At 47.5% G+C, this 16,031-nt stretch overlaps 1 protein-coding gene across 2 annotated transcripts; it reads right to left on the bottom strand.

Annotated features, from left to right (window-relative positions):
- Positions 1 to 564: 564 nt before the first annotated feature.
- ALAS1 (5'-aminolevulinate synthase 1) lies at positions 565 to 14,776 on the bottom strand. 2 transcript variants are annotated; one of them, XM_027522757.1, is made up of 11 exons: positions 14,467 to 14,609; positions 13,238 to 13,456; positions 9,231 to 9,479; positions 8,338 to 8,487; positions 7,306 to 7,528; positions 6,271 to 6,455; positions 5,561 to 5,740; positions 5,061 to 5,225; positions 2,876 to 3,144; positions 2,016 to 2,178; positions 565 to 875 (listed from the first exon to the last, which is right to left on the bottom strand). In XM_027522757.1, exons 1-11 carry the CDS (start codon positions 14,606 to 14,608, stop codon positions 715 to 717), a joined length of 2,106 nt encoding a protein of 701 aa, XP_027378558.1. In that variant the 5' UTR covers position 14,609; the 3' UTR covers positions 565 to 714. The 2 variants fall into 2 exon arrangements, with proteins under 2 accessions (XP_027378558.1, XP_027378559.1); XM_027522758.1 differs by lacking the exon at positions 13,238 to 13,456 and having other exon boundaries at positions 14,467 to 14,776.
- Between the last annotated feature and the right edge of the window lie 1,255 nt (positions 14,777 to 16,031).

Genomic DNA, 16,031 nt, shown 5'->3' with positions numbered 1-16,031 from the left:
GATGGGGGCAGTGGGAGGGAGGTTCAAGAGGCAGGGGATATGTGTATAGGTACAGATGATTCACTTTGTTGTACAGCAGAAACAAACACAACATTGCGAAGCAATCATACTCTAGTTTTCAAAAAAGGACACGCTAGCTTCCAGGGGAGAAGGCAATGGCACCCCACTCCAGTACTCTTGCCTGGAAAATCCCATGGACGGAGGAGCCTGGTTGGCTGCAGTCTGTGGGGTCGTGAAGAGTCGGATATGAGTGAACGACTTCACTTTCACCTTTCACTTTCATGCATTGGAGAAGGGAACGGCAACCTACTCTGGAGTTCTTCTCTGGAGAATCCCAGGGACGGGGGAGCCTGGCGGGCTGCCATCTATGGGGTTGCACAGAGTCGGACACGACTAAAGTGACTTAGCAGCAGCAGCTTCCGGCATTCTGAGAGGCTGTGCCATCCTGGGTAGGGTCTGGAGCCACTACCTGGGACCAGGACATTTTCACACATCTCAGCAATACAGACTGAGTTTAAAGGGATGAATGACTTTTTGATTCAGCAGCCAATAAAAAGAGGAACCCTGATTTAGACAAGAATTTATTTTCTGGACTACATGTTTACCATAGATTAAAATTAATATAATTTAATTCACATACAAAGACAACTGTGGAGGGACTACGTGGATACAACGTGACTTGGGGTAGGTGGAGCAACTTAGGGCACAGCACATTCAGGCCTGAGCAGACACCAGCTTGCTCATACCAGAGAAGTAGGATTTCTCTCTTTCACTCATCATTTCAAAATGCAGTGGCCTCCTGCAGAAGTTGCACTCGGCTGAGGAATGTGGCTTGAGTTCCAGCCCAACTCGCTTCCACGTGGCCAGCAGGTTATCTGTGAGGGGCAAGTTTTTTAAAATTAGAGGAAGTACATACCCAGGACAAATGGAAATATATGTCCCCAATAATAACTTGTATGCAAGAGTTCACAGCAGCATTCTTTTCTTTTTCATAATAATCAAAAAGTGGAGACAACCCAAACATCCACCAATTGATGGATAAACAAAATGTGGTGTATCTGTACTGAGGAAAATTATTTGGTAGGAATGAAGTGCTGATTCAAGCTACAACGTAGATGAAACCTTGAACACACTGTGCTGTGAAATAAGCCAGGCATAAAGGGCCATATATTGTACGATTCCATTTATATAAAATGTTATGTATAGGCAAGTCCACAGACAAAAAGTGGATCAAGGCTGGGATGTGGCTGCGAAGTGGTGTAAAGTTTCTCTCTGAGGTGATAAAAACATTCTGGCATCAGAGTGCTGACGGTTGCACAACATTACTTAAAAACCACTGAGTTATGTAATTTGAAGGTTAGAATTTGTTTTATATGAATTCTATCTTAATAGGCTGTTACTTAAAAAATAGAGAAAACCCAGGTCTGGCTTTACTTTACACCCTTCAGAGAAGAAGTTGCTCCCACATGGCTCCACTGTGTGGAACGGATCATTCCTTGCAGAGTAGCCCTAAAGGCTGGAGGCAGGGAAACCACCGTGGGTGGCGGTGGAGGCTCAGGAGAGCAACACACCTCCGAGGCAGAGGCAGCTATGGGCAGCCCGTTCAGTCTCTGCCTTCAGGTGGACACCGGGGAAAGGCCTGGGTTACACACAACTATGAGAACAGAAGGGGTTAGGTGTGTAGTCGGTTTTCAGGGAAGAGAGAAGTGCAGAGCTGAGCTCTGGAGGCCTGGGCAGGCTTAGGCTGTCAGAGGCATCTCTCCTGCAGCAGTCACCACTGGGGGTCCCTGAGTCACACAGACAGAGGCATGGATGGGAACAGTGAGCAGATAGCAGGCTCCCTCAGTGCTTCCAATGAAGTGGAACAAACGACTAAACGTCTTTCACCCTTCTGTACCACCTGAGAATTCTTGATTACTTGGAAAAAGACAAATCTGAATGGCTTGAATTATAAATGCTGCAGATAGCTTCATGCCACTCTCCTGCGGGGCTCTGGCAGCTCCCTGGCTACTCACCCACAAAGTAGCTCATCATCTGTGGTGTGTGGTGGGGCGTGGGGGCGATGCGCAGCAGCTCCTCACCCCGGGGCACTGTGGGGTAATTGATCGCTTGGACGTAGATATTATGTCTAGTCATTAGTTCATCACAGACCTCCGTGTTTTTAGCAGCATCTGCCACCTAAGATTGATAATAACAGAAGATAAGGCTGGAACCAGACAGCAGAGACTAGTCACACGCATGTCCAAGTGGCTTGGGCTCGACCTGCACATGCAAGCCTGGCAGAAAGGCAGAGTGCTGCCCCGACACCTGCAGTTTAAAGGGCTGTTCACCACAGATCAGAGAACTGAAACCATAGTAGAAGTAACTTTCACACTGATCTCCCTCCTAGGCTTCAAAGGGGGGTAGCGGGAGCTCCCATGAGCCTATTGTGATGGCAGGGGGTGTGTGCACCCTGGGGATGAAGGAAGCTTTGGTGATACCAGCTCTGTTACTCAGACGAATTCAACTGTGACGCCAACAGGGCTGCCCTTTGTAGCAGGCAGAGCAAGACCTGTGTCACAATGAAATGAATAAAAAGCCATACTTCACAGCTAGCCAAGCTCCGGCTTCCAGAGCTTCCCAGACTCAAGCTCTGTGTTTACCCTGTCAAGGCTAGTGCGCTGGAGAAGGAACCTCCAGCCTGCTGGGCTCAAAGGCTTCATTCTCATTGTGAAGTCAGCCAAAGGCAGAAACATGGCAGAGAGCCACTGGCTACAGCCCTTGGCCCCAGCAGTCACCCTGCCCAGCCCAAGTTCAGGAAGGCGTGAACCAGAACATCTCCTGGTCAAGTGCAGAGGCCCAGCCCCCAGCAAGTCAGTCACAGACAGGCCATTACCCGGACGGGGATGATGTGACTGGGGCAGTGGACCACTGGCAGGCCAGCGTCCATCAGCATCTGCCTCATGAGCTTCACGTTGCGCTGGTGTTGGCGGCGAAGTGTTCGGCCCTCAGTGCTCCTCAGGATCCGCACAGACTCCAGTGCTCCAGCCAGCAGCATGGGCGGCAGGGAGGTGGTGAAAATGAAGCCCGCTGCGTAGGACCGGACGGTGTCGATCAGGGAACTCGTGCTGGCGATGTACCCTCCAACGCAGCCAATGGCTTTGCCTAGGAGACAGGTTCATTTATTACAGCGACTGCCCTAAATGTGCACAGCCAGGCGCTGCAGACCCTCAGAACACTTACTCTTCTCTCTCTCCTTTGTTTGTCCTAAGACTGAAATCAAGGGACAGCAGCCCATTTCCAAAAGGGAAAAAGCTGACTGTTACAAAAGGGTCTTGCCCAAAGACAAATGGCCAAGCTGGTGTCTGACCAGGATCAAAGCGCAGGTCTCCAGACTAGGTGTTGCACCAGCGGCTGGTCCCAGCATGCCTAACACCAAGTGCCACCTCCCTCTGTCCTCCCTGCCCACCCAGGTCGGCTGCATCCCCCGCACTCTGCACTGCGCCTGCTCTGGACAGGGTCCAGCTGGGTGCTCACTGTGAGTGTTACCCTTCAGGCCAGAATGTCAGCCAGCTAAAGACACTAACTTGTTTTGGCAGGACCGGTATTAATTTCTACTTAAGTAATCACAAAACTCCAACAAGGAAAACTCAGACCCTGTTATGGTTGATTTAGGGCTGGCCTCATTTTTCCTTCTTCTTGAGTTCCCTTATATAATCAGGATCTCAGGTTTCAAGATTAAGGCCTCCAGAAGAGTCCTCCTCAATCTTAAATATTATGTTCTGTAATTAACATTCTTGCTTCAACCCCACACATGATTGGACTGGTATAAGATGTCACAATGGAAAATTTTTCTCTCCAGCCCTTTTCATCTCTCAGGGACCATACCTTCAAAGGGCCCACGTCATGGGAGCTCTTTACAAGAAAAGGGCAGCTGGAATCAGGACAGGACACTTGAACAAGAGTTCCCCTCCTGGCAGGGCTCTGCCCCAAGAGCCCCAGGCTCTCCTGGTCTGCACAATGTGCTCATGCCCCTTGACGGGGCTGAAGGACACTCTTTTTTGCTTGCCATTCCTTTACCAGTGCAGACCGTAAAGTGGCATTAGCCAGCCACTGCGTGTGTCTCCAACTGCTTTACTAACTTCTGAAATTCTCAAATTTGTATAGATGATGTTTTTATTTCATAGACGAAGAGAAGGCCTGTAGTAATTGTCTGTATACTGTTCACTTATATTCTTCAAACTGAGGTAGGGGTCTGCTGTTACCTCCATGAGGAAACTGAGGCACAGAGAAGTTAACCACCAATCCAAGGTCACACCGATAGTGAGTTACACAGGCAAGACTTACACCCAGCAGGCAGCATGGCTATGGAGTCTGGAGTTGCTCCAAGAGACGCTGCCTCTCAACTAGGAGGAGCAGAGGATATACAAAGACACTGGGTGAACTGGACTGTTCCCATGTGCTAGGGACAGAGCTCAGCTTCACAACCCAGCACCTGAACCTGTAGCTCCAGGAGAACAGCACTAAAATTCTTCCTTTTTATTTCTTTTTAATATAAGGGAACAATCTGATGTAGAGAGAGTAAAAGCTATTGTCACGGTGTATACCTAGACCCACAACTATGTTTGGAATGAGCTCAGAGAGCAACAAATGGTACTTCCGTCATGTTAGGCTATGAGATTTACTTTGATTCTGCTGGCCAGGCCTCCATGACTCAAGGGATTCTGCTAAGCTGTGCCACTCACTGAGAAAATGAAAACTTGCTCAAACAAATGACCCAGGCTTTAGATGCTATCAGACCATCTCCTCACCTGACCCATTAGACCAGCAGTCCTTGCTTTTGTTGTTTAGTTGCTAAATTTTGTCCGACTCTTTTGCAACCCCATAGACTAGTCCCCAGGCTCCTCTGTCCATGGGATTTCCTAGGCAAGAATACTGGAGTGGGTTGCCATTTCCTCCTCTAGGGGATCTTTCTGACCTAGGGATGGAACTCTCATCTCCTGCATTGGCAGGTGGATTCTTTACCACTGAGTCAGAATTTAATTTTAGCATGGATTACAGACTGTGCAGAGTATACACACCAAGTGTTCCAGAAATGATGTCCATTTTTGGCATAACTCCATCCCGATCGCCAATCCCTCCGCCTTGCAGCCCGTAGAGCCCCACTGCGTGGACCTCATCCACGAAGGTGATTGCTCCAAACTCGTGGGCCACGTCACACAGCTCTTCCAGCGGGCACACTGCCCCTGAGGAGAGACCACAGACCATGCTGAAGCACTTGCTGTGTCACAGATTTCCATTTTGGTAAGGATTAGAACACAATAACTTACCTTCTAAGATATTTTTAATATGGGGAAAGCAATGAACTTCCCCCAGTTTCTGGACTGTTTGGAGATTTGGAGCTTAGTAAAAGCCAAAGTAGAATATCTACCTACAATCACCCAAATCTATACGGTGTCCCCCAACTACAAAATCCTGGCAGAAAGTGAAAAGAAAAGAAACTACAAAAATAACATCACGCTTTTAAGTTCAGGCCCTGTTTTCATTAAAAGTTTTCAGGCTGGCCTCTAGATAGACTTACCGTCCATTGAGTGGACAGTTTCAAAGGCGACAATCTTGGGGACGGCAGGGTCAGACCTCTGCAGCAGTTCCCGGAGGTGGCTGACATCGTTGTGGCGGAAGATGTACTTTGGCACTCCACTGTTTCGAATCCCTTGGATCATGGAGGCATGGTTCCCAGCGTCAGAGTAAATCTCACAGCCTAACAAGACAAAAATGCGCTTTATTGCCATCTGTACCAAAGCCATATTATTTTCTCAACAGTCAAGGACAACAGACTTGGCCCTGAAAATGCTACCTTGCCCCGTAGGAAAAAGGCCCTGCATGCCAGTTTCTTTCTGGCAAAATAACTAACTAGTGCTTCTCCTCTGAGAAGGCCCAAAGATATAAAATAACCCAGTGGCACACAGTTAATCTCCTTTTAAATCTGGCTGCCTCACTCCAAACTCAATCAAAAGATAACTACACATGATTAAGAGAATTCTCCAAAAGATTTTCTTGGAATACAAAGCACACTGGAAGCAATTACTGTAAGGACAAGCCCTGCAAGTCTGATTCTTCATTGTTATCCTGCTCCACTGGAACTCAGAATGTAATACTTCGTGAAGTGTTAACTCAGTTTATAAGTTCCTAGCGTATCTCTTGAGTGGTTTCGGTAAGTCTTTTTTGTCATCTTCCTGTTATTACTAAGAAACCCAGACAGTTCTAAGGCACCCACAGCAGGCTTCCTACCTGGCATCATCTTAGCCAGAGTGAAGAGGGTCGAGTCATTGGCCACAAAGCACGAGGAGAACAAGAGTGCAGCATCTTTTCCATGGAGGTCAGCCAGCTCCTGCTCCAGGTCCACGTGGAATTTACTAGTTCCAGAAATATTTCTAGTACCCCCTGCTCCAGTACCATGCTGTTTCAAAGTGTCTCTTTAAAAAAAAAAAAAAAAAGCAAACAGAAAATAAATCTCATGGTTCTGAATACTATAAGAACAGTTCCTCCCGCTAGGATCCAGGAGACTCAAACTGATGCTGATGTAGCGCTTCTTTCCCTGTGAATATGGGGCCAGGAATTTCAACCACTTCCTGTCTAGACTGGGTGGGAGAAAGTCTCAACATCAGGGTGATGATGCCTCTGGGGGGATCAAGAGCAAGTGTCCACTTACCAGTCTTAGTTGAGTTTAGTTAATTTACGAAGGTTTCTTTTCTCTGACAAACATCTCTTTCTCCAATAACATGACCTCAGGCTCTAGAGGGACATCTTGACTGATTGTCGGTTATACCCTCTGCGAACCAGTCCCATAATCTTAGGCTGTCTCTATTACTAAACCTCAGACTGGGCTCTCTCTGGCAAGCCTCCTTGCGGAATTTGGCCAGCAACTCTCTCAGGTGTCCTTAACCGTGGCAAACCTCCTGAAGGACAGGAATGACGGGCTGTACCATCCCCTGCTGCTCAATTTGTATTTCTCCATCCACACCTACAAGGCAGGGCACGTATGTGCAAGACTGCTTGGTGTAAGAGGGGTCCTTGCTTATGGAGAAGTAGGAAGTGAGCAGACATATATTCAACAAGCGCATAAACTTGAACCCTTGCACAAAGAGGGGCTCCATCAACTACTTACACTTTAGAGTTCTCTAAAATTAATGTGTACATGTTTTTAAAGGCTAAAAATTTAGCTTTTAAAATTTTCCCCTATAAAAGATCCAATCCCTGTAAATTATCAGTGTGTTGCTAAGTCATGCTCATGCCAGTGGTATCTGAAAGCTGAGAGCTACTTACATGACGGCTCCACACACCCGTGGGTGGCGACTCATTCCTAGGTAGTCATTGCTACACCAGACAGACACCTGCTTTTTGCTGATGAGAGAGTCCGAATAGTCATCTGCCATGGGGAAGCATTGAGCCTTCCGGTTCACAGTTTTGAAAACTCGATAGCTATGGTCATTTTTTTTCTCATCAATTTTCTTCTCAAAGAAACGATCATACTGAAAAGTGCAAACAGCTAAAAACCAAACAAAAGACGGTACAATCTGATGGTTAAAAAGCACATCTAGGCTTTGGTGGAAGACCTGGGTTCCCATCCCAGCCCGGTCACTTGGCAGTAGGGAGGCTCTGGACAACTGAAGGAAGTACTCATCTGGGCAAGTTTCTTGATGCCCTCATCTTAAGACTGTATGTGTCTCAAAGGACACTGTATGTGCCAAGCATTTAACATAATCCCCACTTGATAGCTCAGTTGGTAAAGAATCCTCCTGTAATGCAGGAGACCCCGGTTTAATTCATGAGTCAGGAAGATCTCCTGGAGAAGGGAAAGGCTACCCACTCCCGTATAATGGTCTGGAGGACTCCATGGACTGTATACTCCATGGAGTTGCAAAGAGTAGGACACGACTGAGCGACTTTCACTTTTCACTTTCCGTGAGCAGACAGTAGGTGCTAAGAGAGAGGATGCAGGCTCTCAACAGGACTGGCATTTACTATAGTCAAGAGCACCCACCTGCATCAAGCAAGGGGCATGTTTTTTTTTTAATTAATTTGGCTGCACTGGGTCTTATTAATACTTGTGGCATGCAGAATCTTCCACTGTGGTATGAGGGATCTTCAGTTGCGGCGTGTGAGATCTAGTTACCTGACCAGGGATACAACTTGGGTGCCCTGCCTTTGGAGTGCTAAGTCCTAACCACTGGACCACCAGGGAAGTCCCAGGGACATGGTTTTTAACCCTCAACTCACCATGCAATTATATGTTTAATCTGATGTATGTTTAAGTTATAAACGGTCTTCCACTAGGCAAATATCAAGGAGACTTACATTTTGGCAAGTTATCTTGAAGAAGGTGGGACACTCTTTCTGGTCGCTGCTTTCGCATGATATCCTGAAAGTTCTTCAACAGTCCATTCAGCTCCCCTCCTTCGGTCTTCACGTTAATCACACTGGGATTCACTGAAGTTTGGGCAACCTCTGGAAAACAAGTAACAAGAGGCACAGGGGATCAGTGTTCTATTCTGAGTCCACAATACCTTCCAGACATATTGTCAAAAATGGCTTACTGCCTAGTTCATAAAAATAGCCCATCATAACCAAAGTGAGATGTAACTGAATATATGAAGCCTCTCTTCTTTAGTTACTGTTTGATTTTGTTTTCAGAGCTACCAGCCAGCTTTGAGGAACATTAAACTCTGAAGCTTTTTTTTTTTGCCCCCTGGCTGGTTAGTATGCCTTCCCCACTGCACCCCCCCAACCCTAACTGAGACAATTTTCTTTATAGAAAACAATTCCAGCCATTTGATCATTTCTGCTGGCGAGGTTTCTTGGGGACCTTGTGTGTTCCATGGATACAGCCACAAATGGAATAAAGGCTACCTTGGGAGTCCTAAGACCAGCACTAATTGTAGTAACACTGTTTTTTCCCTTTTATCCCACCAGATGATGGGAAAGAAACACAGGGCAACCAGTTAACAGTTTATGCCTGCGGGGTATTTTCAGAAATTAGTTACTGTAGAAGCTGGTCACACCCTACACAACACAGAGTAAAGAAACTCCCACATTTACCACACAGTCCCCTATCTGGATGACCTTTCTCCTTGGCCCTAAAAGAGGAAGATGCGGACACAAAAACTCCCCTAGTAATAGCTCAGACAAATCTGAGGGTCTGGAGGAGCCGAAGGGCCTCTTCACTCTTGTGAGGGTCCCTGTCAGTTTACCTTCCCTCACGGCATGCATCTCCTGCACATCTTCCTGAAGCGCCAGGCTGGCTTTGCGGAAGACACTGCTGCCGCCCTGGCTCATCTCGGCTGCCAGGAAAGGGCATTTGCTCCCAGTGCCCTGGCTCGAGGCGAGGGAAGGGTGTCCAGACGGAAGCTGCGTGCCATCTGCAGTCTGCTGGGACCCATCAGGAGCCTGCTGGGATCCATCAGGAGCCTGCTGCACTTCGGCTTTGGCGGCTTTGTCCTCTGAGGGGGAAACGGAAAAACTGAAGCATCGGATCTGGCTGCTCGGGACACAGAAGCCCACTTGTTTCTTTCTCTTGTTGCCTCGAAGACACACTTTATACTTCCTCTACCTCAGGATCCAGACACCTGGGTTCTGCAAATTCAACTGCTTTCTCATCTGTCTCACTGGAAACAATGCTCCTGTGAAGAGTTAACTGGCACAGTCCACCTACTGCTCAAACCCACAGTACCTCTCACTTATCAATCCCCAAAGTAGTACTCTCTAGTTCTAAACGGCCCTGCATTCTTGAGCTGGATTATTTTCAGTAAATCTGCCCCAAGTACACTCAGCATATTTCATGAGAGGACACACTCTTGAAGTAATTGGAAATAGTCATACAGCTTTTTCTCTACTAATATTTTCTAGACCAAAAACATTGGTTTAGATTCTTGACCAAAAGCGTGCTGTTGCTTAACATATAAACTATCAGTTTTCTCTAAATGGCTCAAAGAAGTTCATGACTTAACACAGTTGGCTGGGAATTAATTTCCTAGACTTCCCTCTCTCCTTGAGCAAATGTGTTCATCTTCCTTCTGGAAGTCTTTCTTCATCATCCTGGGATATTCCTGTGAGTCATAGGCCAGGCTCTCCTATAACTTGGGTAAGATGTCTCCATACAGTAATATAGTTTTTATCAACATCTTCTAAAAGGAAAGTAAAAAAAAAACACCCAGAAATGGGACTTTCCTGGCAGTCCAGTGGTTAGGACTCTGCATTTCCATTACAGGACGGCACAGGTTCAATCCCTGATCAGGGAACTATGATCTCGTATGCCATGTGGCATGGCCAAAAAAATTGCTTTCAAGTTCATTTCATTCACTGTAAGAGTCATTAAATACATATTCATTGTAGGAAGTCTAGAAAAACCGAGTTCTATCATTCAAAATATAACCATTAAAAAAAAAATAATAACCATTTCAGGACTTCCCTGGTGGTCTAGTGGCTAAGACTCCACAATTCTACTACAGGGGGCACAGGTCCCTGGTTGGGGAAGTTGCACATGCTTTGCAGTGTGGCAAAACAAAAACACCAGAAAACCAGAAAACAAACAACCCCCTGCCATAACCACTGCAGACAACTTGGCATATTAACTGTCTTTTCCCTTTTGTACAGGTTTAGAAAAAGTTTTACTTTTTCTGTATGTTGTTGAAGTGAAAGTCGCCTAGTCATGTCTGACTCTTTGTGACCCCATGGACTACGTAGTCCATGGATTTCTGGCCAGAATACTGAAGTGGGTAGCTGTTCCCTTCTCCAGCGGATCTTCCCAACCCAGGGATCGAACTCAGGTCTCCCCCACTGCAGGCAGATTCTTTACCAGCTGAGCCACCTGTATGCTTGTTTTAATATGCCCTTTTCATTATAAAGATCTATGTAAGCTAGTAAATATTTTGAGTATCATCTGGGATGGTTACATAATAGTCTATCAAGTGGACAAGTCACATTTTACTCAACCAGGAATACAAGAGGAATCTATTGTTAAGAGACTGGTAAAACAGGGTTTTGATTGTTCAGTTAAAAAAAGCCATAACTAATTCCTAAACAATGGTAAGGAGGAAAAAAAAATCCTACAAAGGATTAAATCCTTTCTACTAAAAGAAAAAAACATTCTTTTCTTACAAGTTCACACTCAAAGAACATACCTAACAAGCCTGTAGGGTAAATTATTCCCCAGAATTAAGTGGAATCTGAAAAGTTGAATTCTCTCCTGGAAAAGACTAGAACTAAATCTCTGATCTCTTTCTTAAAAACAAAATTTTAAAATTAATATACAAAGATATATGTGTTGAAAAATTACTACTTTAACAAATTCTGTATGATTCCACTTAAGTGACATTTCTAGAGTAGTCAAAGTCAGAGAAAGTTCAATCATGTCTGCCAGGGCCTGGGGGAGGAAAATGGGGGCGGGGGGAGTTAGGATTGAGTTGCCACAGAGTTTCAGTCTGGGACACTGAAAAGAGTTCTGGACATTGCATGGTGGTGATGGCTGCACAACAATATGAATATACTTAATACCACTGTATACTTAAAAGTGGTTGCAATGGGAAGTTTTATATGTACTTGGCCACAGTAAAAAAAAAAAAAAAAAGTAAAAGAATAAGGACAGCATGCTTGCATTTATTTGGAGCTCTGTTACTAGTTCTGGCCAATAGCTGTTATATGTTGCTTCCTGGCTAAAATACCCAAGAGCTGGTGGGGATCAGTGAGTATCTGATGACACTAGGAAACTGCATCATCTTTTAGATGTGATAATGGTACTGTGATGGTGGGTTTAGAACTCATATCTTTTAAAGGTACAATACTGATATTTACAGAGGAGATTTCTGGAACCAGTTTCAAAATAGTACAGTGGGAGTGAAAGTGAAAGTGAAGTCACTCAGTCGTGTCTGACTCTTAGCAACCCCATGGACTGCAGCCCACCAGGCTCCTCCGTCCATGGGATTTTCCAGGCAAGAGTACTGGAGTAGGGTGCCATTGCCTTCTCCGTTAACAGCGGCTAAATGGGGACACAAGTGAAACAAAATTGGCTCTCACTGATTATTGTTGTTCAAAATTGAAATTTACTGTTATGAAGTTTTTAAAAGATGAGCTGATTTGAGACCTTCTCACTTTCCCCTCATGCAATAGTGACCCAAAAGCCATCTATTTCAGCAGTAAAGCTGTAGGACACCAAAGTGTGAACCCCAGGTCACTGCTTAGAAGAAAATGGCCTTGATGACCCAAAGTGTGAACAAGATGACCTGCCTTGTATGAACAAGATAGAAATCTTTTGTGTGTTAAGCCCGTGAGATTCAGGGGTTGCTAGATGCCTCAGTGTAGCCTAACGTAACTGAAAAGCACACAGGCACAGTTGACTTTCTGGGTTTCCCTGGTGGCTCAGATGGTACAGAACCTGCTTGGAGAAGGAAATGGCAAGCCACTCCAGTACTCTTGCCTGGAGAATCCTGTGGACAGAGGAGCGTGACAGGCTATAGCCCATGGGGTCACAAAAGAGTCAGACTCAACTGAGCAACTAACAGAATTGACTTTGAAGATGGTTTAGTCTGGAATAGCCCACATGGTCTGGAGCCAGACAAAAAGATAAAAGTATAAGATAAGTGACTCAGACTTCCCTTATGGTCTAGTGGCTGAGACTCTGCTCCCCAGTGCCGGAGGCTTGGGATGGATCCCTGGTCAGGGAACTAGATTTCACATGTCGCAACTAAGACCTTGGTGTAGCCAAATAAACAAGTGATTAAAAAAAAAAAGGGGGTGACTGCCTAAGTAATTAGCAGGAATTTGGGAAGGCATAGCACAGAGAAAGCAGTTGAGGGCAAAAGGCACAGGTCAGGCAACATAGCAAAGGCAAGGAAAAAAAAGAAGAAGAAAATCACAACTTTAGAAGTTACAGACTTCTAGATTCCATCTTTACAGAAAGATTCTAGATTCTTAGGCTTCCATGAATGAGGCACTGACAAACTCCCAACAGACACCAACATGCAATCCATAAGGTGGAACACTGGCCACTGTTTCACCTTTAAAGATGTGAAAACTAAAAGTGCCTACTTTGTGGGGTTAGGATGATGATTCCATGAGATAATCTATGCAAAGAACTGAGCCTGGCACACAGTAACCCCCTCAGCGTGACCCTCGTCAGCACTGTGCACAAGAACTGCTTCCAGGGTCTTGTAATGAATGCAGACATCCCACCACCCTCTACTTCATTGCTAAGGACACTTACTCTCATTAGCTGGAGGGGTTTCTGTGACCTGCTGGCAGAGTACTGCTGAAGTGGACAGGGCCCGAGGGGCTGGCTTGGCCCCAATTTCCATCATCTTAGGGCAGTTTTGGGCATAGAACAATAGAGATTTGCCTGCCTTCTGCAGAAAGGCTTGAGGCACTCGGGATAAGAATGGGCAGCGACGAACAACAGTCTCCATCTCCCGGAGGTACACTGATCCTGCACAAAGATGAGGAGTGACACCAACACTTGTTAATATTTGTGCAAATACCACCCCAAGGTCACTGGATTGTCACCTGAAGTCTGTAGCAAGGGTACCCTGGGATACTAACGAGTCTCACTCAAAAATGTCTAAGGACAGCGCTGATGAGAGACTAAGAAGTGGTGACCACACGCAACCCAGATCACCATCTTCTTCATTCCCCAGCTACTTAAAAAGGCACCTGCAAAGCTACTTTACCAAATACCGTAAATAATGATGAGTAATAACCAAGGGGCTGGGACATGAGGGACAAGTCAGGAACAGGTTTGGGAAGTCAGAGGCTCCTTGAGAAAGATGCACAGTGCAGACAAGACACCTTGGCACCCACCCAGGTGGTGAAGTGAGGCCAGGGAAGAAGCCACTGTCATCCATCCAGGCAGAGAGGACTCTTAGGGATCCTGATCTTCTCCTGGTCCCCACACACTCCCAAAACTCTCAAGAAGGCATCCAGTCCAGCCCGGGGTTCCTGAGGCCAGGATTTCCCCGAGGGTATGCCCCTACAGTTCCATGAACTGGGCATAACTGAGAAAGGAGAGGCGTACAGAAGGCCAAGGGTACAAGGGGAAATGCCGCTTGGACTAACTGGGAAGAAGCAAGGGTTAAAAAACGAGGGCCTTGGGTCTGGCGGAAAGCGGTGGTCCTGGGCAGGGGAGGCCAGAAGTTAACGGGTAGAGGTGGGGGAGGAAGTGTCTAGGACTCGAGATTAACGAGGTGTCTAAGACAGGGATTCGAAAGCAGTCGGTTAAGTGGCAAATGGCCATTCGAAAGTGGTCGGTTAAATGGGGAATGGCGGAAGGGGCCGATGTGGTAGGAGATCGGGACAAAAAAAGTTGACCCCGAGGTGGAGGGTGATTAGTGCGGTGGGGGATGGGGTCCCAACGGCTAGGGCAGCGGGGCGCCGGCAGGCAGGGCACGCGGGGATCGGGTTGCCCCCGGCTGCGCCGCACGCAGAGCGCGGGGCCCTCACCTGCGCGGGGAACTCGGCGGAGGTGGCGGAGGCCGCAGGTACCCAAGTGGAAGCGTCGAACCAAGCCTTGCCCTTGTCTGCAAGAACCCTCAGGCCGTGATCCCTGTCGTCCTAATATACACTCAGATGGGCAGCTGCGCATGCGCCGCGGACGAGTGCGGCTTCTGCGCAGGCGTGCCGCGGAAAGGGCAGGGCGGGGCGAGGCGAGGAGGCGCTCCTTGGACTTTGACTGGATAACTGGGACTGCCAGTAGTGGGGATGAAGTGCAGTGCTGTACAGGAGCGGATACCTTCATCCCGCACCACCTTGCCGCTTCCCCCACCAAGTACCCCTATGCTTCAGAACCATTTGTGGGGCATAAAGGGGCAGAGATTGGGGGGGGGGGGACACCTCTAGGGCAACTGAGGGGTAATACGGCTCTAAAAATAGGTACCTTGGGAATAGAGGAGAGAGAGGAAACTAGGAGTTCCAGACCAGGGTAATAAGCAGTATCTGACTCACCCAGGCTTGTTTTTATGTGGGTGGGAGTGGGGGAAAGGGAGGGACAGGGGAGGCTTCCCGGAGGAGATGGGACTGGACTGACTTAGGCATGGTGTGGTCCTGGGGGTGATTCCCAGGGACCTGGAGGGAGGGATTCTAGGAGCAGAAGCAGACCTATCCGTTGCACTTTGTGGTCTGAGATAAAGGGACTTAACCTGATGCAGAGAAGGAGCACAAGGAACAGGGCTGGATGGAACCCACACACTACACATTCAGGGGGGCCGGCGGTGGAAGCATGGGGTCTGACCCGTAGTTTGGGTTTGGCACATATTGATTATTTTCCATTGTGGGCTGCCCAAAGTCCCTTGCTGGCCGCCCGGTCTGGGCACCAACTGGGTGACTCAGGGCTTTCTCCTAGAGTTTAACTGGCCCTATCTCCTTTGAGTCTTCCCCAGACCACACCTTTAGGGTACAGCTTGACAAAGCCCTGTCAGGAACACCCGCGTGGCCTCCTTGCTCCACACTTTTCCCAGCTTAACTTGGGCTTGGTTGTGCTGGGCCTGCACCGGGCTCAGGGTTGCTCTCTCCTTCTCCTGAGGAAAGGACTGCCCAGGTAGCTCCTTCCTCAGGTAGGTGTTAATTAGAGGGACAAAGTCTAGAGTGATAGTGGTCAAGGTGGGTCCAGTACTCCCCAGTTGCCTCTCTCTGAGTCTCCAGCCAGCTGCCAGACAGGTGAAGGAAGTCAACCTGCAGAAGAGGCACCAGGGTCCGAAGTGGCACTGGGGCCAGTTTGGGGCTCCAAGATGAGAGCTTTGCCTGGGAACCTAGGGCTCAACTCTGCCCCATCCTGCTGAGGGGCCCTGTGCAGTGCCCAACAGCTGGAGAGAATGTAAGTGAAAAGATCAGACTCAAGTGCAGCCAGAACAGAGTAAACATGGTACTGAGGGCTTTGCCCATCCCTGGGCCTCACTTTCCCTATCTGAGCAATGGGATCATAATCCCCATTCTGCCTACCTTGTGGGGCTGTTGGAGTGATCAGAGGCAAAGCAGAAGCTGGAAGAACTGGATATCAGAGCTGGACATGG

Source organism: Bos indicus x Bos taurus, chromosome 22 (assembly GCF_003369695.1).
Source record: "Bos indicus x Bos taurus breed Angus x Brahman F1 hybrid chromosome 22, Bos_hybrid_MaternalHap_v2.0, whole genome shotgun sequence".
NCBI lineage: Eukaryota > Metazoa > Chordata > Mammalia > Artiodactyla > Bovidae > Bos > Bos indicus x Bos taurus.
Note: the sequence above shows the minus strand (reverse complement) of the source record. Positions and strands in the feature narration are given on the sequence as shown.

Coding starts and splice junctions, on each gene's coding strand:
- ALAS1 (XM_027522757.1), bottom strand. CDS start 14,608: ATGCGCAGCTGCCCATCTGAGTGTATATTAGGACGACAGGGATCACGG. Junction 13,457..14,466: donor CCGCCGAGTTCCCCGCGCAG/GTGAGGGCCCCG, acceptor ATCTTTGTGCAG/GATCAGTGTACCTCCGGGAG. Junction 3,145..5,060: donor CATCATTTCTGGAACACTTG/GTGTGTATACTC, acceptor CCTGTCTCCTAG/GCAAAGCCATTGGCTGCGTT.